Source organism: Lutjanus erythropterus, chromosome 3, assembly GCF_056507025.1.
Source record: "Lutjanus erythropterus isolate fLutEry1 chromosome 3, fLutEry1.hap2, whole genome shotgun sequence".
Lineage (NCBI taxonomy): Eukaryota > Metazoa > Chordata > Actinopteri > Lutjaniformes > Lutjanidae > Lutjanus > Lutjanus erythropterus.
This window is the reverse complement of record NC_139319.1, coordinates 42419446-42445594: the sequence shown is the minus strand read 5'-3', so window position 1 is coordinate 42445594 and position 26149 is coordinate 42419446. Positions and strand designations below refer to the sequence as shown.

At 38.5% G+C, this 26149-nt stretch overlaps 2 protein-coding genes across 2 annotated transcripts; both read right to left on the bottom strand.

Moving 5' to 3' along the window:
- Positions 1-7420: 7420 nt before the first annotated feature.
- adisspa (adipose secreted signaling protein a) lies at positions 7421-19657 on the bottom strand. Its single transcript, XM_084747055.1, has 6 exons — positions 19514-19657; positions 15719-15784; positions 12180-12316; positions 10638-10791; positions 9192-9317; positions 7421-7744 (listed from the first exon to the last, which is right to left on the bottom strand). Exons 2-6 carry the CDS (start codon positions 15735-15737, stop codon positions 7644-7646), a joined length of 537 nt encoding a protein of 178 aa, XP_084603181.1. The 5' UTR covers positions 15738-15784; positions 19514-19657; the 3' UTR covers positions 7421-7643.
- Positions 19658-23121: 3464 nt separating this feature from the next.
- On the bottom strand, positions 23122-25448 carry LOC146330782 (GTPase IMAP family member 7-like). The gene is made up of 2 exons (XM_084747040.1): positions 25262-25448; positions 23122-24813 (listed from the first exon to the last, which is right to left on the bottom strand). The coding sequence occupies exons 1-2, from the start codon at positions 25383-25385 to the stop codon at positions 23699-23701; spliced, it is 1239 nt and encodes a 412-aa protein (XP_084603166.1). The 5' UTR covers positions 25386-25448; the 3' UTR covers positions 23122-23698.
- Positions 25449-26149: the final 701 nt, after the last annotated feature.

The following is a 26149-nucleotide window of genomic DNA, read 5'->3' as shown; positions in this document are numbered from 1 at the left end:
TCTGGGCTTTTAGCACCACCCAACACGATTGTGACTGCTTCAAAGGAAACACAGTAGGGTTCATTTCTGAGGACGCGCACAACCATCGCTCCAAATGGACACAGGATACGTGAGGCAGCCATGAAGCATAGGGTACGTATGCGAACGCATAGTTAAAAGCAAGTATATCTCTGACCTTAGGCTCAAGACCTTGCTGACTGCAGGTGTATCATTAATCAGCAGTATTAATCTCATGATTAATGTGAAATATGTCCACCTTTTCTGGCCTATTAGCAGATTGTCATTATTCAAAATTCACAACCATCATTGGCAGAAAGTCATCAAAGCTGGTTGGGACACTTGTATTCTTTTGAGAGCACAATGAGTATTATTAATGAGTATGGAGTACCACAGCAGTGCTTTTGCAGCACTTTGCTTTGCACAGGGTCATTGCCCCATCATATCATAAAGCTATTCAACATATAAATGTGATATGCAGAAAATGGTATAAAGTTGTTTATTTTTTCTTCTCATTATAATGATTTACAAGATCTTTTTTTTTCCATTACTGGCAGAAATGAACTTCTGGACAGACAGAACAGCTGAACAGTAGCGCAATTAAAATACAGATGTTAGAGACAAAAGTATTCTGATTGTCACTGTTAACAGAGATTCCAGTCTGCAGTGTAAACAACAGAATACTTCAGTAACATCAGGCTTCATAATCAAAGAAAGTTCATATCACATCGACACCGATTTCTTTCTATAAGAAAGAAATAGACTCTAAAGTAGTTCTAGTAGATTCTACCGCAAAAAGAAAGTAGTTCCCACGTCAAAATGCTCACAACAAGGACTGTGGATTATTTTGAGTAACCAGGAAAGAGACATTGCTGTTGAGTTTCTCAAATGTATAATGGACTAGTGCCTTAAGTCCCACTATATCGGACAGAAGGCAGACAACTCTACAGCTGATAACTCCAAAACTCTACAATTCACGCCACAACGATCTAGATGGATAAACATCTCCACAGGCCAGAGAAAAAATATGTATTTTTGCTACTGGGGTGAACTGTCCCTTTAAAAGTTAGTGTTACATTTATAGCAGTAAATGAACAAAACATTGCAAGTTCACAGGAAGGATCAGGAGACAAGAGAGGCAATATAATCACGTACAGTACACACACTTGAGAGGATACTTTATTTACATTCAGGTAAACGGACATATGGTACAGTCCTGATGGACAAAAGTGCATAAGGAGACACACTACATGGTGGCAGGTCAAAGTCAGACAACAAAGCACCACATGAGCACACACTGCAGGGCGCACATCCACAATCAACAATGTTTGAATGAACAGAAATTTGAATTTGTTCATCATGTTTGGTCATTATTGTGTCTTCGGTAGATCACAGGCATCCTACACTTCAGTAGACATTTATGTTGAGTAACAATAAATGGTACGAGGAAGTGTTACTATAAAGACTACAAGCCTCAACTGTCATTAAACAACTTGAGAAAAAATATCCGACTGTGACTTTTGTGAGAAATACTGTGCTTTGAAATGCCACTAAAAATCTTGCAGCCTGTTTGTGGTCTGAATAATGTCAAACAATCTGTTTGTATCAATATATCATAAATCTGTCTTGTTTATACATGAAAATCATCTGATCAAACAGCAGTTATTGATATCTCCCTGTGTTCTTCAAATTCTAGTGCCAATGAACATGATTAGTGAAAAAAAATGAGTATCTTAGATTTAGTAAGTTTAGAAATTTCGTTAGCAGCAGTGGGGATGTCATGATCCAATAGCAGTAAATTTCCATGACAGCTGACAGTAGTCCCTCCGAGGACGCTGATTGGCTCACACCACCTCTGGTGTGGATGCAAAGAGATTGGTTGTAGCCTGGCGAGATGGATTCTCACGTGATCTTGTGATCTCACGAGTCCCGCTGCCACACACTCAACAGGTTGTATGCTAAAATGTTAGCATGGAGCTAATGATCTACCAAGAATACACACATTATTTTAGTTCAAATCACAAAATATACGAAAAACTTGGTCCATTCCTGTGTTAAATAACTGTAACATGATTGGCTGCAGCTTCCTTTTTCTGAAGTTACAATGTAATAAACACAGTAGAGTAACAAACAAACAAACATTCGACACTTTTGACACACAAAGGCTCATCATTCACCTGGCCTGTCTGAATTATTTGGTCAGGACTGAACCTTTGGTTACACCTCATACGATGCAGTATAAATCATGCAAGTAGAGGAGAATAACTTCACAATCTCTTTCTCTGTTTCAGCGATAACAGTGAATCTAAAACAACTCATACTTCACATATTATTGGATCAGATGCTGATGTAAGCTGTCATAATACACATGAAGAAGGCTACGCTGATGTCAACAGAAAAGATGCTTAAGGCAGATGTTTTTTTTTCCACAAACAGGAAATGCAAAGTATTCCTTATTATAAAATATATGCAGAAAAATAATAATATTAATCATGTTAATAATCATTAAAAATAAATAAATAAATAATTGAATTATCTGTGTTTTACACCACAGTAAGTAAAAAGAAAGGTAAGGTGGTGTTTGGACACATTAATGAAACATTAAACATATTTTAACAGCATCAATCTATTTAATATTTTCAAATGCATTGTCCCATATTATACAGTCTTAATTACCAGCTACAGTTGAAAATATATACAACAGAGTGGGTATATGGGAAATCCTCATGATCTCATCTTTTTTTCATTTATGGCTATAGAAGGGCCGTCCACACCAAGAACAATAACTGTACAACAATAATGATGTGAGCACCAACACCGATGAACGATAACGTCATGCGAACAGCGGTGCCAAGCGCTCGCCATGCGCTCCAGCTGTGTCGGAAACTGAGATGGATGCCGACAATTTTACGCAGAGAAACAAAAAAAACAGCCATGGGGAATAGGCTATGGGGGGGTGGTGGCAAAAAGTATTTGGGTGGGACTAACACACCACTAAAATAGTCAGTCCATGAATTTGGTCATGTTACATCAATCCATTTAAAAAATATGCACGTTTTTGTTACAGGCCACTCTCACTGCCACGCCCACTTTTTTGTCAGTTGACATGACAAACAGTTAATTATCTGTCCTCTGATTCATGACCAACTGCTCCACTAAATCTTGCATGAATTCTTTTAAAAGTTGTGCACCTTTCTGTGATAGGCCACTCCCATTGCCACGCCCCCTTAAGTTCCCCAAATTTCAGCCTGCTAGTGTGAAAAAGATATTTGATTTTGTCCATATCGCCCAGCCCTAATTTGTAGCCTATATAAGCATTTAAGTTGTATACCAGGGGTCACGTTAACATTTTCCATCATTGACCGTTTTTTTAAAACGGTGACGGAAAAATCTGAAGGTCATCTGTCATTTTGACAGGTTGCAATTCACACCCCTGACCACTTGGTGGCGAGTGAGCATATTAATTAGCTATTAGGTTCGTTCGAGATGAACTGCAGAGTAGACGAGATCAGGCGGCCACAGCAGGAGGTGGGGACTAAAAGCTACAGTCAAGTCGGACAGTTTTCAACAGACTTACGAGAGAGTAGAGGAAGAGACGCGAACATCCTGTTAGATCACCTGTAGGTTACCTGTAGTCTGCAGATCATGTTCATAGCTGAAGAAATAAAGTGTGTTCTTGATCGTTGATTGAAGTTAAAATAGAAGAGATCCTCCTTTTGACGCTTGTAACATCTGTTCTTTTATCTGCCTTGTAAAACACTAAACTGTTCTTTTGATAAGTCATATATATATATATATATAACCTTTATTATTATCAGACACAAAATTGCACAACAGAAGACTGATATGTCCAGCATTAAATATTACAATTACACAGAAAATTAGTATTTTATACAACACGTGGTGTTTGTTGTCAAAATTAAGAGCCAATCAGAGCCTGTCAGCTTGTCAATCAGGTGACAGCCAGGCGTTTGCAGTCGGTGGAGGGCAGCTGCGGCATCTGGCTCTACAAACTGGCCGCCTCGATCTCGTGAGCTTATTGTTGCCCACATGTGCATGATGTCAGAGCAAGTCGGGATCAAGTCGGGACACAAATCTAACCAGCATGCACTATGCGGCGATTACCGCTGATCAATTCTGCGCAGGCCTGGATCATCTCGAACGCACCTAGTGTCACGGCAGCTGAGTGTCAGCAGCTGAAGTTTCTTCAAAAAGCCCAATAACGATGATGGTGTTGATAAAAGAGGTATGGTGTGGATTCTCTGTTCAGCTTGTTCGGACTGAATATTAATTAAAAATGAATGAAAATTAAATGCTATTGAATATGTAATTATTATCATTTTAAAAATTAAAGTGACAGGTAAAAATAGATTATGATGGGATTTTTATGACCCTGTCAGTAAAAATGACAGACAATGAAAAAGTCTAGCACAACCTCTGTTGTATAGCATCTTTTATTCATTTTGATTTGCTGTGAGTGTTTCTATCATTCATCAAATCGGCCTGAAAAACATCCCACTGATTTTTTAAATGATATATTTCTTGATATTGTCACAGTTATAGTCCTTGGTGTGGACGGCTCTTTAAAATACAGGAGTAAAAGACATTTTTGTTGTCTGACAGTAAAGTGTGATGGCAGATGTGTGGGTCGGTTCAGAAAGCTGCTGCAGTGGTTCTTATTGCAAACTAGTACCAATGCTGTCAAAGTGCACTTGAAGGAGTGACCCCAGCTAAACTGTCGTCACTAAAGTTGAATCGGTTACCATCAGATGAAATGCTAATAGTGCACTGAGAATTGTACTGGTGCAATTGTAAGGTGCAATCAGTAAAATATTTGGTGGCAGCAGTAAATGTATCATCCTGCACAAAGCCTGCAAACTACATCTCAGATTTTAGCCGCTTCTACTCTGAGATTTGTCTTGTTATGAATGTCTGTTACTGTCTGCAGGTAGTCGACTTAAGAGAAGAAACATGAGTGACTGCGGGTCCAGTGGCTCTCGTTTTGAAGCCATTTAAGTTAACAGAGAAGAGATCAGCAACATTCATGAAACCTATGTATAGTCAGTCTATTATGTACAATACATGATCAATGTGACACCAGTTTGGAGAAGTGCATTTTAGCCACCTAAAAAAATCAGTTTAAAGCTATGATACGCAACATTTCTGCATTAAAGTGACTAAAAACGGTTGTTATATATTTTGTTGAGTTGTCCCCAATGTTTTCAACAATCAAGAAAAATCCATCATTTATCCAAGGTGATGGTGTGTTTCCCTGCTAGCTGATATAATGTCTGTGAAAACTAGGGATATGTGTTATACAACAGAGACAGTCTGCAAACTTGACTTAATATCATGTGAATAAAACTTTAATATGACCTCGAACATAAACAGGATTTCTGCCTGAATCATGACAGATGCACTTTTATCTGCAATGGTGGTTGTTTAAAAGAGATGACACTTCAAATAATCCTAACTATTCCTTTAATTATTGTACTATTAACATTTTGCAGATCTACTGTTTTTCTTAATGCAAATCATAAACAACTGACTGTTCTGTGTTTTGATGGATGGTGGTGCACATAGTTAAGGAACAGAGGACAGTGTGAGTTTTTCTTGGTTGAGCTGCTGTGAAATGATAATCGATTTATTTGCAGTTACTTTACAGTCTTTTACTACATGTGTGGTGCTAAGCATGCCTTTTATTTTTCCAGTGGCTTAGTGTGTGTGTGTGTCTGTAAGCATGACTTAGGTTATTTTTGGGTACACATTTGGAGTCGTAGGATTTGTCCAAGCTGTTCGTAAATGCATTAGGACGTCAAATACCAACATTGTGGGTTGGTGAAACGTCCCGAGCACAGCGAAACAATGAGAAAAAGTAAGGAAATACAGGCAGAGAGCTGCAGGGTAAGTGATAATTGAAAGGGAGTGTGCTGATTATACCTTTAATTAGGTTAAGGTTAGGTTTGAAGATATAGTTTTTAAATCTCTACTGTTGTGGCCCAACACACTGGCAACGTAGGTCTGCATAATGTTGTCGTTCCCACATTTCATACCGTCATACATCATCATGGAGCATGTGCACAAATCTGAAACATTCATCCTGTAAATGCTACTGATCAAGACAGTGGCCAACAGTGACCCCTGCAGTCTGGGAGCAAACCCACTGAGAGGCCGAGCACCTCTTGTGGACTGAAAGCACCACAAAACATGGCATAAATCCTGTCATAAATCATACATATACAATTCATATATATTGTAGTACTGTCGATGGACTAGTAGTTTTAAAAAAATGAGTCAAAAAAGAGAGATGATTGCTATCAACCAGCCAATATCCTAAAAAAGACCAGAAAGAAAAGGACAGGTCGAGGGGAGTGATTGGTAGGGTTAGTGTAAGAATATGAGGGTAAGCAAATCAGAGGCAGAGCAGCGCAGGGAGTGACTTTGCACTCCTGGGAAAAAATGTGGAAACAGCCATAGAGCATAGAGCATAGCATAGAGTGTAAATCAACACCTGTCCCTTTATTGTGACCAGTCCAAGACACACCTGTGCAATAATCTGCATCTTGATATGTCACACCTGAAGGGCTGGGTATTGATACTCAATACCAAAAGAACATACTGATTGAAATAACCCAGCACCAAGTAGCACAGAAACTCCCACAGTCAAACATTGCCCTCAACTTCCTTTTGGTAGCCAGACCTAAAACTAGCCAGACTATTTATATGGTTTTGCTTGGAGCCAATCACTGTAAATGTTCTCCATGACGAAGAACTTTCAAAAAAAGGTATCTAATGAAGTTTTCCACTGGTCTCAGTATCACTGAGAGGGTTCTGGGTATTGGTATTGGTACTGGTATCTTAATGTTCTTAAAGGATAACCAGCCCTACACACCTGTCAGGTGGATCGATTATCTCGGCAAAGAAGAAGTGAGAGAAATTAAACCTTTTGTGTGCACAGAGGAAGTCTGAACAACTGGAGCAAAAACAAAAGTGTTGCATTTAAATTTTTATCATGGACCTGAGGTTAAAGGGTCAGTTCTACCTGTTGGTCTGCTGGAGTCTCTGTTGGACTCTCCAGGAGTAGATGCAGTATTAAGTATACAAGTATATATATTAAGTATTACCAGGTAGATAATAAAATCAAATAAAAAAGAGGTTTTCAAAGTACAAAGACATACCATCCTTTTTACCATGTTGTATCCCCAAAAATGACTTAAGTAAACATGCGTGTGTGTGTGTGTGTGTAATGTGTGTGTGTGTGAGCTGGCTAGTGTTGAGTGCTGGTTTGCTGTACCTCCAGCTACAGAGGCTTCATGGCTATCTAAATTGGACAGCAGTCATATGTCCATCCAGAGCTGCAGGCCACTGGTATTTATGCTCTCTTGCCTCATTATCAAGCAAATATTTTCATATGACTCTGCAGTTTTGATTGTTGTGAAAACGCGTCCATTTTAATTACAGCATTTGACCGACTGGTTCTTTTCCAACAGATATTTTGGAAAGCCATAACAGCAAACAGTAGCATCACTGACCTCAGTCAAATAAAGCAGAGGAACACATTTTGATGTTTCCATCCTACCACTCCGACCCAGTCGCTCAACTGGGTGTACAGATGTTCATACACATTATATGTGTGTATCTCTTTATCATATCCTCTTACGGTCGCTGCTGTGCTTTGTGTGGGCATCTTTCTGAGCTCCCAGGCACCTCACCCCCTCCAGCAGCATGGGAGTCCCATGATGTGGGTCTGCACAGACGGAGAGACGGGGGGAGAGAGCAAAGGGGACAGAGAGGGAATAAAACACAGTGTTTGCGCTCGTGTTATTTGTCCAGTATCAGTTTCAGTCAGAGTCAACACAGTCTCTGTCCAGTACTTGTTTTGATTTTATGGCATTATACTATTTTATCACACAGCATTATGAAATGCTTGATTCTGATTGGTCAATTACAGGCATTCTAAGGTCTATTATTTCTGTATAGCAGACTGTTGCTATGAATAGCAGACCGTTGCTATGGACGCCATTCTGATCGACTCTGGCGGATCACATCTTGTCATACCAATCTGCAGAAAGGCATCTACACCCCGTGCCAAGAAACTTTTTTCTGTTGCTCCATCAGAAAAAAAAGGAATATTTTTCCAATATCAATTTTAATATATTTGGAGAGAATGAAACTTTGGATTCATGGTTAATGACTGACCAGTCCCCAAGTAAAGAAAAGAAGAGGAGAGGAAAACAGCATGGAGAAAGAAAGACAGATGAAAAGACACAAGGAGCTGGACAACAAGGAAAGTGACAAAATTGAAGAAGATATTATATTATATTATATTATATTACATTATATTATATTATATTATATTATATTATATTATATTATATTATATTATATTATATTACATTATATTATATTATATTATATTATATTATATTATATTATAAATATTATCTAATGTTGTTGCCTCTCCATTTCATACCACGGTTTTTCTGTGAGTGTAGAAAAATATAATATTGTATGAACAGGAATCTATTTAAGTTGTGCTCTGACAGATGTCAGTAAACGTGCGCCCTTGGAGAGACTTACATGTTTTTTCAAAGACTTCATATTTTAGTTTTCTGAGATCTTCCTGGAGCTGTTTTATTAGTATTATTGACAGGGAGAACAGCTGTGCTTTGTGTCTTGCATCATGGCAGCAGCTCTGTCCCAGTTCCAAACACGACACAAACTCCACTCAGGTTTTGAGTCTGTAGCGTGCTCACACTGGACAAGAGACAGAAGTAGTTAAACCCATTGAAGTCAGAATGCAGATAAACTAAATGCAGGCGGGCAGTGGGAGAAAAATCAGAAATGTGCAGTATTTTTAAATCTAAATCACCCGTTGAGTCTAATCAGCTGCCAGGATTTGTTTTTATTGTGAAAGCCAAGGACACAACCTGGGAGCCCTAAATTCACATCCAGCCAAATGGATGAACAGGAAATGTCTCTGACTGAATTGTAGGTGGTGGTGAAACAGCTCCAGAAACATCTCAGAAAATAAAAATTAATTATACATCTTTGAAAAAAACATTTTGCTGTGTGTTAGCAACAGCACTTAAAAGTTGCAGTTTGACTGATGTAACAGTGTCTGCTTTGACTACTTAATTTTGTGTGTGTGTGTGTGTGTGTGTGCGTGTGTGTGTGTGTCCGCGAGCACATACCAATGACCCTGGCCTGGAGTCTGACCTTCAGACTGCTGTCCTTTCTCCCCTTCGTTACCAGAGTGATCTCCTCCTGCAGCACCCCCTCCTGGTGAGTCCTGTACTCACATGTTACTTTGACTCCTCCTAAAGTGGGGAAACAAGATTGTTAGGCTACAAATACATTCATTTACACTATTTGTCATTCTGTGTAACCTTTTTAATTCAGTTGCATGTAAGGGGTCACATCAATCTAAACACTTTGACATTGAGGAGGAAAGGAAGTATATACATATATCAGTATATACTGATGCTTATGTATACATGACAGCAGGTGTATTTTCTCCTTGTGCTTCAGAAGTACTTTGAAACATTATTTGGCAGTGCAGGATGCTGCTCACTCAGCTGAGCATCAAAACATCCTCTAAGCTGCATGTTATATATATTTGATGTACAGCTTCATTCAGCCTCTCTGGTTCTCTGACTGTGGAGACTGAGCAGGAGCAGGAGGTTTACAACAGTTTGACAAATTTTGACTCAAGCAAGGACAAGGATTTACATTATTAGGATACAAAAGGTAAATGTATTCCATTATAGTTAGACAAAAACAGATACATTTGAGAAAAATGGGGATTATTAACAGGATTACAATTTAAAATCCCAGCCCTATACCTGACAGTGACTGATAAACCCACAGAGCACATGGACCACACACCCGGCTGACACTGTATACAAGAATCTAGGGACGTCGCCAAAGTAAAAGTACAATTACATTTTTTTTTTTATTTTTACAGGAACTTCTTATGTAATGTTACTTCTGACAACTATGTCTGGGAAGTAAGGAAGTACTTGTGCAGTTCAGCAGCTCCAGCAGTACAGTCAAACTCAAATTTTGGAAAAAAGATACTGCTACTTTTACTGATACTGCTTATCAATCTGGTACTTTCAGTAGTACAGTACTCTCTAAAATGTCTGTAAAATAAATCATATTCCTGACATCAAAATACTGAGTGATGTTTATAAATAATAAGGCTTCAAGTTATCTGTTTGTGTCTGCAACAGAAGCGGTACAGCTAATCAGCGTCCTAGGAGGGACTACTGGAAGATACAGCCGTGGTTTTAGGTCTGACAGTGACGAGAGGAATCAACGGAAGCGACTCGTCTCTAATAACAACAATTTTATTCTACATCTTCATGATTGTGAGGTAACCAGGGATTCTTCCAGGAGTATGCACTAGCAAGTATGTGATACACACACTGTCATTTTGTCCCTTTACCTGCTTGAATATACATGCATAGTCTTACACAGCTGAGCGACAGCTGTGGTTGTATGATAAGACCACAGCTTAGACCCCAGTGACCCCATCATATTAGCTCTGCAATGATCAGACTTCAACAAATCCTACTTTTGACTTTAACTTTTTAAATCATAAAGTAAGAGATGGAAATGCATTTGTTTGAACTCACCCTCCATTGTGGAGTTGACACGATGGACCCGGAGGCTGGAGGACCTCCGAGTTGGAGAGGAGCATGGAAGGCAGGAGAGCTCTTTGCCCAGCGTGGGGACATCCGGGACGGTGAAGACAATCTCATAACAGTGGTGGCTCTTCAGGAAACCAGCCTGGAGAGAAGAATGACAGAGCAGAGACAAAGAGTAAAGCAGAGAGTAAGAGAGGAGTGAAGGGGTGGGTTAAGTCCCGTGTAATCAAAACATTACATTTTATATCACAAACCGTATTTTGAGGGAGTTTTGATTTTTACTCTTCAGTTATGCAAACTCTTGGCTATTAAACCTCGTAACGAGCCAACCTGGTAGTGAGTACATTTTTCATCAAATGTTGACGTCCTCAGATTTTCCATCTGACAGAGGTGACGTCTTACAGAGTTGACAAAATGTTACATTTTTTCATTCACAGCACAGTCATAGTGAGAAGCCATTTTATTGTTTAAAGTATCCCAGACTTCTCCTGATGCTAATCAAAATATACATTTTTAAACCATAATTCTTATTTAGATTTGATTTAGAAGGACTATAGAGTTGACGTGTTATGGTTGAGACACGTCTGATAGCAATATTATTTAATGAATTTGTCTAGAGACAATAGACACCATTTTTTTCCAGTGGTGGCTTGTGGTATTTTATAGCAGAAATTCATAACAAGATCAAAAAGCATTTTCCCCCATGGGCCATCACTGTAAAAAAGACGTCTGTAAAAGTGTTGACAGGAATCTGTGATGTCATCACACTGTAAAGTCTGTGGTCCAAGTGGGAACTCCAACACCAACAGTGGGAAACACTACGGTGTACATTCAGTCGACTGTAAAACCAGAAAGTAAACGCAGCAGCTCAAAGACTTTTTTGACTTGTGCGCCAGGTGAGCAGCTCTCATTGGACTGAATTGGCGTCATCTCTGCATTCAGTATGTAGTTCATTATAATATATCTATGGTATTTGTTTTTTTGAAACCAGGAAGTGAGACAGCGGTCTGGAACACAACTTTAATTAGCAATATGTTAAAAAAAAATCTATTGCAAAACAAAGATGACTATAATAGCAACTTTTTACACTAATGTTATCAGTAAGTGTTGACAGTTTTAGATGTTGAAGGCTTTTATAATATTTTAAAACATTCTTCATGTCATAAATTACATATATGTCATGAATATAAATCCTTAAAGAATAAATTTTCACAATAAATTGGAATTAGAGTGTTGGTATTAATAATTTTTAAAGCTTTTTTGGCAGGAAATGATTTGTCTCGATTCTCAAATTAGGTGACTTGTGAAAATAATGGTTATGGCCACTTTAAGTGCCTGATATTGGCACTTATTGCTGTGACATCTGGGTTCCAGAGGATCCCTGATCATGACCTCTACATCCTCTCATTGGATGAATGGCTTGTAACAGAGCAACTAATTCACATATAAATGAGTGCCTGCACTGGTGGGCCATGAAGCAACACTTTTAGTTCTAGGTACACACACACACACACACGCACACACACACACCTTGACCAAGTAGCTGCCATCCTTCTCTGGGATAGCGATGAGAGTAGAGAGGTTTGACTGGTCGTCTCTCCGTGTCGGAGAGCCAGGGGGCTCGTCGTCGTCAGGGAAACGCACCCCACCCGCCTTGGAGGTGGAGCCTGGTGACACAGAGAAAATACAAGCTTTAAATAATCAAGCAGTCAAAGCAGGAACAAATTTGGAGATGTAGTGAAATATAACAGCTAAATAACAACATAACGCTACAGAGCAAAAACAGATATGTGTTTTTTTAATTGTTGAATTAATTCCTGTCAAGCAGGAGACTGAAGATGCAAACGAAGATGAAAGAGAGCAGATGTGGTTCAACAGAAACATCTGGGTGAATTTACACTATGTCCTCTCCTACTGGACAACACCACTGTAGCGAGTCTATTACAACCAACTACTAACCTATGAAGAACCACTGTCAGACTAATAAAACATTTTGCTGTTAAAGGGACAGTTCACCCCAAGGTTAAAAATATATATTTGGCGGTATCAGCCATAGAGGTGTCTGCCTTCTTTCCAATATAATGGAACTAAATGGCACTTGTCCTGTGGTGCTAAAAAAATCTGAAACCATGACCTGCTTGATCAAAATAATCCACAGACCTCGTTGTGAGCAGCTGTGAGCAGTAGGAGCTACTTTCTGTCTGCAGTATAATCTACAGAACTACTTTCTCACAGACAGAAAATAGTTCCCTCATGAAACTCCTCACAACAAGGTCTGTGGATTATCTTGCGTAACTGGGCCATGATTTTTGGAAAGACACAGTGGTTTGGAATTTTCCAAATGTATTTTCTCAGGCCAATATCTCCAAAACTCTGCAAATCACATGGAAAAAAAAATCAAAAATGGATAAATACGCTGAGGGAAAAATATGGATTTTTGATTAAAAGTGTGTTAGAAGACGTCGCTAGGGTAGTGCAGCTCTCTGACCAATCAGAGAGCTTCTTACATCCCATGTGATTTAAATTGTTTTTCCTTATTTTATCAACACAAGGCCCAAAATGAGCAAACTGAATAGCTAATAGGAAAAGAAAAGCACATTTTTGAATTCCATCAATTATTTTCAAATTCATTCATGTATTTTTAAATCATGTAATATTAACTGTTTGATGTTCTTTTTGGATGAATATTTCATTTGTAAATTCTTTCTAGATTTCCTCTTTTCAACACCAATTAAAATATCAAAATATATATATTTTTTTAAATTAAGAAATACTTTGTTCATTTATTATGGATTATACCTACTTTTATTGTACAAATGATTAATGAAATACATAATTACAGTTTTTATGAGACTTGCAGTCGTCCCTACTAACCAGTATTTTACCAGAAATGCAGAAACAGGCATCGCAGATGTGTCTGTGCTGAAGTGTGAGATTCTCACTCAAAAACAGCACTGACACAAAAGTGTTGCGTGTCCGTCTGTTGTGGCGAAGAAGTCAGTTCAGTTAGATATTAAAAAGACGTTCTGTGGTTTGTGAAATCTCTGAATGTTCTCCACCATTCAGTGCTGACTGTTGAATTTCAAAGTCAGCTGAAGCATTTTGGTAGGTAGTCGTACTACTGGGAGTTCTAATAACATTACATCATATTTAAATTAGCTGTTGCCCAATGATGGAAGTCCAATATAGTAAAGCAGGGGTGTCAAACTCATTTTCACCGAGGGCCACATCAGCATAATGGTTGCCCTCAAAGGGTCAGATGCAACTGTAAGACAGTATAAATGTAGGTAAATGTAACTAAATGTAATGTAAAATAAACGCAACTACTCCTTAATGTTAAATAACTCTGATTTTTTTACTCATTCAACTTACAAATATTTCATATATATATATATTTGCATAAATGTAAAAAAAAATGTTTGCTTGTTCCTCTGTTATAACATAAATCCTTTTAATTTGTCAGGTAATGAAACCCACATTACTCCATGAATCAACGATAAAACTATCCAAGTGAATAAGTAAAAATAACAAGTTATGACATGTTATTCGCCTTCTCATCTTTCTTGAAACAGCCTTCCATCTGCATCAATTTTTCTCTTCCTGGACATTTTGGGATCATTGTTTGTATTTCTCAATTCCACTTGTGTTGTTGAAAATGGCATTGATATGGAAACACTGCAATCTATTGGCGGGATGCCGTCACTTCGCGGGTAACATAATCGGCATACGTTATGGGAAATGTAGTTTATGGTCAATGCACCCTTTTGACTTAATTATTATAAGACAATCAGACCTATTAAGCTCTCGCGGGCCACATAAAATGACGTGGCGGGCCACATTTGGCCCACGGGCCTTGAGTTTGACACGTGTGTAGTAGAGTATTCAACCTCTATGACTTTTGTGGTGTTGTGGTTTGGTTTTACAGTATACTAACACTATATTTGCCACCCTTGAGACAGCCAAATTAGGGCAGATTTCAGGACCAAAACTGGGGGATCTAGAGGACCCCCAGAAAAAAACCTGAGTTTTAGTGTTCCCTGGTGACTTTTAAAGAATGAAAGTAACAAATTAAGTGTACTGCAACAGCATTTTGATATTAAATACTTTTAATTCTCAGAAAAAGTACAGAATAATTTGCCCATCTGGCTTGAACTTTTCTAAATCTCTGGCATAAACTAATATTCATCAGTATTCTATCATACATTTATTTATTTATTTTGACCCTGTTGCCCCTTAGAGAAAATTCTGGCAGCTTTTACAAAATGTATGGCCTTTTCTGTTAAAACTTTCCATCAGAAATGGGAATTTTTCTTTCCAGAATGTCAGAAATGTGCTTTGCCGTACATTTTATATTTTTGTTCAGGCAGTATACTTTTAGATTTATAGGCCTTCAGCAGCGTGTATAAACCCTATGAATCTAAAAGTGCCAAAAACAGGTTGTAATAATGAAACAGAACAAAGGTGTGAAATTTTGTCACAAGTCGTGAAAAGCACAGGAGAATTGTTGTCCCGGGAAAGAATGAAAAACAGGAGCCTGGACGGTGGTGCTGGAGTGGCTGTTCAATTCTTACTGATTAGCCTGGACCTTTATTGTAAAGAACAGGACATGACATGTGGTTAACCAGCATTTTACAGCAGATTAACTCCAGTAAGCCCTAATTGAGACACACCTTGAAGTGGGTAACCTGGATGCAAATCCCTGCTGCACTGAGCTGACAGGCCAAATCAAACTGAGGCAGCATTCAAATGGAATTTATCTCATATAACTTCTTACAGTGTTATTTTCAGTGCATGTCTATAGTTTCAATGTGTAAAGTATAAAGAAGCTGAAAACTGAGGAAATGTAATACAATTATCTGCATACACAGCTACCCTCCGTTTTGTATTGTATTAGCATTGACCCATTTGGGAACGTTTCCCTCTGTTTCCTGGTTTCCTGGATACAAAAGCCGCACTGCCCTCTAGTGAGCACAGACACACATAACTGTATTTAGACCAAACTACTGCCAGTCAACAGTAACACACACACACACAGAAGCACACATGAACATGGATAGTATCAAACTTACCTTTTCTTCCTGTTGCCATGGTGATGTGGTTAGGAAGTGGGAAATGCTGATGTCATCACTGACCTCCTGAGTATGAGGACAGACAGTGACAGAGAGGGAAACAGACAGAGACAGCACCATGTCACATGTTTGAGGTTGTTAGGTCTGACCAATGTCGGCTTCGTGTTGCATCTATTATGACACAAAAACAGTCTTCAAGCTTGAGGTATATTTTCTGTCTGATGGAATAGAGTGTATCAACACCTCAATGCTGCATTAATCTCACATGTCTATCCTTTCATGTCTTTCTATGTCCCGCACTTTGCTGTCTGGTCTATTATATCCATGCAGCAAAAGATGCTGACATGTTAATAGCTGCTTAGATTGTGCTCAGTGGCTGGAAAGAGTTCAATCCAGGTAAATCTGGGGAGGGAGGGTAAAAGAGCAGCACTTGTTTGCACTCATTAGCACCACTAAAGTGCCATTAAAGGAATAGTTCAGGTTCTTGAAGTAAATTTCCCTGCCAATTAAATGCAAATTTAATTTAAACAAGTCAACAAGTCCAACAGTAAGCAAACGTTCAGAAAGCAGGTCAAATTGAGCACAACTCATTAGTTGATAATGTTAAACACTGTCGGAAAAAAATATTGCATGTATCAAGAACTGTTAATCACATTCTTCAATGACCAAAAAGTATCTTAAATGCTGCTGAAGTGGCGCAGTGCATTCTGAACATTGCATAAATGCTTCATCTTTTCAGAGGGAACAGGATCACAGCATCTGTGGGTAAATGCCATCGTTTACCTGGAGCTAACGTTAGCTGCCAGCCTGACACACAGTGTAGCTAATGTTAGCAGTGCTAGCAGCAGCAGCAGCCTGCTCTGCTTGCAGGTTAACATACGCGTCTGTGCTCAATGTGGTCACACATTGCTCCAGTCGAGAAGCTGTGTAGTTAAATAGTTTCTATTTTGTCTGTTTTTATGATCAGGAGTCTAAAGAGTTTTTTTTTTTTGACAAAAGACAAACATCTGTGCCTTTGAGGAGAGACTCTCTGAAGGTTTGCGCCCTTCTCCCCTTTGAGACAAGACAACAAAAACAGACAGAGATTAGTGTGGCTGAGGGATGCAGCCAGCAGGAGGCTAAGACAGCAGGTCTTTTTAGCCATGTCTTTGAGTGTGTCCCTTTGCTACAGATATAACTGGATGTGGTCACATGGCACATCAGACAAATAGTGTGTTTGAAGCATACATACTTAGCCGTGTATTTCTATTTGATTACATTTCTGGACATCGCCACCCTAATCCACTGTACGCACTGTCAAAAAATACAAACGTTACACAAATATATCAGCTGAACATTGGTATCCTGGACCTCATGGATGCAGGAATTGACTTCTCAGCAGAGAGTGAGAGAGAGAGAGTTCAGGGTGAGTTAAAGAGAAAGAACATGTGACTATGGATAGAAGTTGAAACTTTCTTTGACCATAAAGTCTGATGTTTATCTGTAGTTCTGTGGCGTATCAGTTCAGATAGATCCGTGCCAGCCTCTCATCTCCATACATCTGAATCTACAGAGGAACATTTCTGCGAATATGACGGGAAAAAAGAAGATCCTGTAAGTCACTGCAATGTCTTTTTTTTTTTTTACCAAATTATGATCTCAAAATTAAGATTTAGTATTTCAAAATGTATCTCAAAATAATAACTTGTTAATGTAAGTCAGCAAAAGTTGAATGGATATGATTTGTGTAGGGGAAAAACAAACAAGAGTTTGCTGATTCCATCCTTCTAACCTTCACTTCACTAAAATTCAGTTCCATTCATGGGATGGGGGTGTGTTAACTTTTTCCACATTCTGAAAGGGGGGCATGCTAGCGCTTTACTCATGCCTGAAAAGTTGAGCCCATCGAGGCCCAACGCCGACAAAATCCTGTCCGAAAACTGACCTGAACCTAACCCTCATTAGCATATAGCATTTTTCTTACTGAGCTTCCCTATGCACCAAACAGTAGAGCTTTCAGTGACAGGAAGAGAATTGGAATTAAGATGGCTAAATTGTTGTGAAAAATGAAAATAAATACATAGAATACAGCCCAAACTTGACATGAGCCTGTGAAATATGTGAGAAATAAGGCCTGACCCAACCCAAAGCCGCTAGGTCCATCAAATCTCAAGCTTCAGAGCATGTCAGAAAAAGTCTGGGAACCACTGAAATATGGGATGAAATCCCACTGAGATTCTGTAATATGTGATGGTGCTTCTGCCTCCAAAAGACATTTATGAACAATTTATGTCATTGCAAATTCAATCACTGACAAAGAATGACAGAGGGAGGATGCAAAACAAGAGATACTGTCGGCCTTTTTTTAGCCCAAGCAAGTCTGAGTGTAATCAGATATTCAGGACTGTTTTAGTTTTATGAGTACAGAGGGGTTTTTTTTATTTTTTTGTCATCATGTGTTTTTTTGGATACATGGATACTTAGATAGCTAGCTGGCTAGACAGATGATAGAGTCTGTCCTTTGCATTTCTCACACAGATTTATTTTCTGACAGTGACCCAGACACAGGCTTGGGGAGTACATGTAACAGGATAACATAATCTGAACACAAAAAAAAAGGTTAATGGATTCCATTACAGTTACAGATTAAAGAGATGTAATCAGGTTACAGTTAAAAATGGGGGTTATTAGTAGGATTACAATTTTAAAACAAAGAACAATATACAGTATTAACATGCACAGCAGACAGACAGCTGCCAATTCATTATCAGTGAAAAAAAAAATGCTTCAGTGGGTGGAAATTTCACCATTCTTTGTCTTTAAATCAATCAATCAATAAATAAATAAATTGCAAATGGAAGCAAAAAGGAAAGGAACAGCTAGACAAAGTAATAAACATAACAAACAACAATTAATCTATTATTAATCAACTGAATCTATTTTATAATCAATTAGTTGCTTTGAGTAATTTTTTAATAAAAAAGTCAAATTTTTCTGATTTTAGCTTGTGAATATTTTCTGGTTTCTTTACTCCTCTCTGACAGTAAATTGAACATTTTTGAGTTGTGGACACAACAAGACATTTGAGGACGTCGTCTTGGACTTTGGGAAACACTGATCAACATTTTTCACCATTTTCTGACATTTTATGGACCAACAAACCAATCAATTAATTGAGAAAATAATCTACCAGTTAATTGATGATGAACCCCTAAAAACATTAGGCCAAGCAATTTCACCATATTTTATACTGAGGTAATCACAATACATTTTTAAAGTAACCCTCCTCGCCCTATCCACATATATTTGGCAGGCAGGATTGTACTGTATGTACAGCACAGTGTCTGGGATCTGGGATGCAGAGAGGAAAACAAACAGCATATAAAATGTGTGGGGTTTTTTGTTTGTTTGTTTCTTTACATTATGTTGAAAACAACATTGACATTTTGGATTGACTGGGCTAAAGTTAGGGACAACAAACAGTAAACTGAGGATGATGTGTGATTTCTGGAGTGAGCTGATGGAGAAAGGCAACACCCCTGCTTACAATGAAGAGCATCCCTCCCTCTGCACTGAGCGGACAGCAGGGAGGCAGACATTTCTCTGTGAGCTCATGAACGCACCGCCTGGCATTAAAGGCGAGACCACAGTATGATTTGAAACAGGGTCAATCCGACGGATGTACAAATCGATAAAGTGTCCCGACCGGCCAAAATTACAGACAGATACACGCCTGTTAAGCATGCTGCCACCCGCCACTAAAGCTAAATTATCCAGTGACATTCCTCAATCCTCACTGTAGTACGGAGTACGTACCGTTTAATGTCGACGTGCTGGTCGTTTGCAGTGTTTTCCCACGTTCATAAAAGCAGCGGTGACATGTCGCTGTTCCACTTCTGAGCTCCAGCGCTGTCATCTGTCTCTGTGACGCTGCTCACACAAACAGAGCGCGAGGAGGCTCAAACATCTTCCACGCGCGCGGCAGGGCGCCTTCGTCAGCGGACACGCGCGTCTCTGTGGCTAGCTGCTAACGTCTGTGGCAGCTGCGTAGACCACCGACGGTACAGACAAAGTTCAGCCAGAGGGCGCCACCAGGAGACAGGTCACATTTAGCCTGTTCGTGGGATATTTTGTGGACAGCTCGTTTGGGAGAGGCAGAGGTGAGAAGTAATATGGTTCTGTGGCTCCCTGTGGCTTTGATAATAATAATAATGCAAAGAGAATCTATGAAGATGGCTAACAGTTCTGTCTTTAACATTGTAATTTTCATCATTATCGAATGTCTAAAATGATTCTTGCTTTCTGCAGTTGTAATAATGTGTAACTTATACACCAAATTAAAAATTAGTTTTAATATTTTGTCAACTAAATTGTACGCCATAGCCTACTTTTACAGCTCAGGGCATCTTGCTTTAAACTTGGCTTTTGGCTAGTCTTGAGTTTCTCGAGGCTAGTTTAAGATGCTAAATAAAAAAAAAAAGTCTGCAATAGAGCTGAACAATTAATCTAAATCTTATGAAAAAATCAGTCATTATCCACTCAGCCTCATGCCAATTGAAGGTCGAGTTTAGTTTTTTAGTCCACAAAACACTGCTGGAGTTTCACAGGAAAACAGTGTTGCAGAATCTCCCAAACAGTGGAAGTGAATGGTGACCAGTTTTCAAACATAAAAAAACAACAGAATAAAAACATAAAGGGCTTCCATACTGCTCGTCTGGTGTCATTCAAGTCTCCTAAAGCCCTGTATGTTGGTGCATTGAAAGAGCAGTACTGAAAAGTCAAAGAAATGCCAATTTAACTTTAGTTTGTAAACTAACAAAAGACTTTAGTTAGCTAACGGCTAGCCTGCTAGAAACATTTCTGACTGCAGCAATCTAGCTTTTCTTCTTGTCTGTTGAAACATATATTTACCAAGTAAAACATCTTCACCTTGGCATTAATGCCATGATAATGAAATCACAGGGAATCAGATTGTCATGGATTAAATTAATCATTACATTTAATTGTCCTGTAATAACTATTTCAGCAATATGCAGGAGATATGATCAATTGTACAGTCCACAATTTGAATAGGTGATGATTGTTTAAAGTATAAGCTATATCAGCTGTTCGGGGAGTCATAGTCCAAGTTTTCATTAAGTGTTAAGACGTCACTTAGATTATGATTATGTATTTGGTGCATTCATTTAACAAAGCTTAAGTTTTTTTGAACCAGTATTTGCATTTGGTTTACATTTTACTCTTCTGGTTTCAGGATTCCATGTGAATGCCTGCAAGCATCCGGATTATGTCCCATCTACTTTTCCACATCAGGGGCAATTGTTAGAATGCACAGTAAAGTTGTGTTACTACAAACATACCACTAAAAGAGATCCTGGTGTTTGGTCCTGTCCTTGCCAAAAGAAGGCGAACAAGGGTACCTACAGAAGCTTCTCCCACTGAGGGGTCAAGGTCTGCCCCCTAATAGCTGACTTAACCATTAGTGAGTGCCAAGAATTTTAGTTGACCAAGTTTGAATTTATTTGTGATTACATAGCCAGGTAGAATTTGAATACTAATTGTGTTTTGTTTTGTTTTCCCATAGAGAAAAAATCTTACTGCAGTTATAAGAAGTGACTGCAGTCAAATCTTTTATCGTGTGTAGTCCTGCAGGCAGGATCACTTTCTTGTCCAAATGCTGGAGTGGAAGAGCATCTGATGTTAAGGTAGTGAGGGAATCTCTTTTTAGTTCAACACTGCACCACCATCCTGGAGACAAGGTAATGTTGCGTCCTGCATAAGTATACATGCAGTGTAAGAGTTTATCACATACATTTATTTATTTTTTATTTTTTGTACTCATTATGGAAAAGCTGTGCTAATTAGTGTTTTAACAACAAACGTTTAAAGCAACTGGCCCACATCTGATGCATTACTTGTTTCAGATGGTCGTTAATCAGGTTTTTACTCTTAAAGTCCATGAAAAGAGAAAGGGGAGTTAATACATGTTAGAAAATAGTTGCTTAAAAGACTGAGACTGAGAAGTCACTTACAAACGTACCTTCAGCAACTCTCTCACTACAAATCAGCCCAGCAGTTCGCTTCAGCTCACTTCAGTTTCAACAACCGAGCACGCATGAAGAAACGGTGCCCAAGCTAAAGTGCAGGATAAGATCCACGTTCTTGTTTGTAAGTTAGATGTAGAGGAAAGTACCCTGTTGTACCCAGAAGTTATTTAAGTAGGCAGGTAGTTCATCTATCTACATTTTGTCATCATCTATACCCCCTCAGTGTCCGTAAGGAGTATATGAGCATTTATCAATAGATCACTGCAGATTTACAAAATGCAGCGGAGCTCATTATCCCATCTTCCCCCAAACTTCTGGTTTTGTTGTTCAGTAGACCGTAATGTCATATTAGAATAGCCATTCAGTAGATAAAAATACTGTAATGTAAAATCTTTTTTCTTCACATTATTACCTCCTTACTGTCTACCTTCACATCTTTTTCCCTACCTGTATTTATCAGTACATCCTGTTTACACTGTAAATCTTGAAGAATTGTATGTTGGAGATCGTAATCTGAAGCATTACCAATAGTTTGTTTAACTCATAAAATGCTTGTTCATGTGCCTGCTTGGAACAAACATGTTGTCTTTCTTGTACAAATTCCAGGTAGTTTGTGGGACAAAAGGTTGCACCTTAAAAGCAAATATATTTGAAATGTTTAGGTTATCATTTCCTGATCTGTGGCCATTTCAAATGATTTATACAGTTTCAGGTTGCCAACAGGAAAAAGACATTTCAAAAAATAACTAATACAAATTCCCATTTCCTCCAATAGTTAATGTTTGTATATCTAATAAAACTTGTACTTCTCATACTAGAGCACGAGATACTCATAACAGTGAGTACTTTCATATTTTTCATAGTTCTAAGAATTGATTAGGAATACAGTAAACATGATATGTTTTTCACTAGTAAAGTGCATGACAAATTATTTTTACATATATGTTCCATAAATATTCTGAATTACATGTCAGTTATAAAAATATAACTGTTTTATATTTTATATATGCTTTTTTATATTTTTTGTCTGTATGTCTCATAAATGTTACATGTAAGGTTTTTATGTAATACTTTTAATACTACTTCACCAATGGTTGCCCATTTCATAAGTTTGATATTACACATACTTATAACGGTTATTGTATATGGATTGACTGTCATATATGGTACTTGGCCCCAAATTAAATAAGTTTCATATTACACAACTATGCCAAGGACATTGTTTCTGGACAGTCATATATATTATTTGCTTAGTTTCAGATAAAACATATAAACATGACTAAAATGTATCTATTTCTTTTCATTCTAGGTACCCACTGTATAAAAATACTGAGATGTTACCTTGAACTCCTGATTTAATTCCACCTCTGACAAAGGTTTAGTCTTAATATCACGTCTTTATTCAGTTTAATACACAAACATATTTGTTCTTCAGTGACATCATCAACATCAGTCATGATGACAACAGGTTTGGATCAAATGAACAGTTGTAGACACATTTTAAACTCACTAGGTGGCAGCACCTCTCAGCAAAAGACAAAAGACATCAGAGGACTGAGACAACTTTGTTCTAATGATGTAAAACTACTAGTCTGCAGAAAACTACATGCAGTGCTTAAATGAAAAGAAAAGAAAAAATAACATAATAAGATTCATTGATCTGAGTCATAATATGATCTTTAGAGTGTTGTGATATGCAAATATTTTATACAGTCAAATGTTAACTTACACACTAACTATCTCCTCAGGCCTCATTCAAGAAATTATGTAAAAATAACACTAGATGGTGATGTGAGATTATGATATGAGTGACTTAGCCTCTTTAAGCTACAGTGTTTAGCTCTACTTCAACAACTAAAATTAGCATATTAGCATTTTTATATTTTTAAAAACATTTCATATGTTCTTGTGAGGAAGATTCTGGAGGTTTCCTCTGTGGTTACACTTCCTGAATTCAGAATTTGAACAACCTCCCAATTGACTTTCCCAGCTGATTGACTGCTCCAACGAATTTTCTGCCACCCTCAACTACCAGTTCACCAGCTTTTACCAGAGGAAATAATGGATTAAATCCCTCAGCTTCCTCTCTGGCCTCATTTTCATGCCTGGACTGCAACCTTCTTCTTTCCTCACTCAGTTCTCTGTCATGATCTTCCTTCAGTTTATTCATCATGTTTGTCATCTCCCTCTCTTTCTCCTCCCTTTCTCTCCGTCTCTCTGCCTCTCTCTCCTGTCTCTCCCTCTGTCTCTCCTCATTCATCTCGTGCTTCTCCCTCTTCCTCTCCTCCTCTCTTTCTTTCCTCTCTCTCTCTCTCTCAGCCTGGAGTTCCTCATTAATTTTCCTCATCTCTGTTTCATATTTTTCCTGAATCTTTCTCTCCATCTCCTCTCTTTCTTTGCGTATTTTTTCTTCTTTCTCTTTGAGGATGCGTTGTTTCTCCTCTTCGATCGCCCTCTCAGCCTCTTGGAACATCTCGTTGGTGTAGTGGCTTCCTCCGTTCTTCTGGACTATATTTCTGATCTTCTGGAGCAGCACACTGACCTGAGTGTGATCCTTCAGTTTATTGTTGAAGACGTGGTACTGGCCGTTACACCTGGCAACGAGTTCCCACAGATCTGCGCTTCCACCCAGGAACTCTTCTATGGTCATGTTTTCAAGTTGGTCACCACCAGTAAAGAGAACCATGCTGTATCTATCTGCTGCCTGGCCAAAGATTTCTTGAATCCTCTGCACCGTCTGCTTTTCTTCCTCTGTGTATCTGCCCAGCCTGATGACCACCAGGAATACATGGGGTCCAGGAGAAGCAAAAGAGATACACTGGCATATATCTTTGGTGGTTTGGTCCTTGTCAAACCTGGTGTCAAACAGGCCTGGAGTGTCAATGACAGCAACCTGTTGTCCATCCACCGTTGCTTTGCCCTTAGAACAGTCTACAGTCATAGACTTGGCGCTGAACTTTGATTCAAAGCACTGTCGTCCCAGAATGGTGTTTCCAGTGGCACTCTTCCCAATTCCAGTCTTCCCCACCATCACTATCCTCAGCTCCTCATTATTTGTTCTGCTACTTCCTGAGAAGAGGAAAGAGCGACATAAAACTTAATGTAACTTACACAAAGATTGTAAAGAACAAACATCTGTTCAGCTGCTGCAGCTGTCATCTAATATGGATTCAGTGCTACAGTGCTCTAGGGCATAGCTAATCCTATTTATGCCTGATTAAATCATTATTATGTAGAAAAAAAAAAACAACTTCATACTTAAAAGGGCAAACATTTTCATGAACAATCAATTTTTAATCAGATGATTATATAAGCACATTTTTATACCTATGTTTTAAATTGTTTGAATTTGTGAATTCTTGTCTGGGACAAGGCAAGTTTAGAAAATTAATCATATAAAAACAAACCAAAACATTCCATCCATTCCATCCATGATATGTTCCCAAGAATGGGTGAGCAGTAGCATTCATTCATTAGTGATACATAAAATTAGATACAGTACAGTATCATGACTTACCGAAGTTGCCTGCCATGTTTGGGTTGAAAAAGTCTCCAGCCATGTTTGGGTTGAAAAAGTTGCCAGCCATGTTTGGGTTGAAAGGGTTGTTGGCCATGTTTGGGTTGAAGAAGTTGCCGTCCATGTTTGAGTTCAAAATGTGGTGTAGCTCCTGCAGTTCGAGATCAGAGTGTGTTTGCTGCAGCTCCTTTTTAAGTGTCCCTGTGCACCAAACCACACCCAGACTGCTGCACTGGTCTCATAGTGAAAGTGAAACTAAAGCTTTGTGTGGTTGTTTCTGTTTCAGAATGGTTTATAATAAATGTGGTATACATAGGAATATATTTCAAACACAATAAATAGGATTCAGTAAATTTGAATAATACATCCAACATTGGCCTCACAAGGAGAACAAGAGAGAACTTTATTTGAACAAGGGTTATGGTTACTTTGTTCTGAGGCTTTGAGGAATCATTTATGGGAAAAAGTCATTTTCTCAGTTTTCTATCTGCTCTTGTTTTATTTCCCTGTGTTAACTGCAGATCTCAAACCTTGCTCTCCCCTCCCTCACCACTGACATGAAACAGCAGCACTAAACTGCTGCACAGAGCAGCACTGAGCTCCCCACCCCTCCCTCCTCCTCATTTACAAGAAATGCCAGCAGTTCTTTTAAGCTCCTATACTGTCCACTGCTCCCCATCACATGAACACAGAACAGCAGTGTTAAAATGTGTCTGGGTTTAGATACAGTTGGTTGGAAGTTTTAAGGGAACTCAACATCTTTCAAGCACTTTAATGTTCTTATATAACTTATTCAGTGTTTTCCTGTATTTACAGATATCATATGCACATTTTTGCTGAGACCAAGTCCACAAAGGACAAAAATCCTACCATTTGGTTGACTGATCA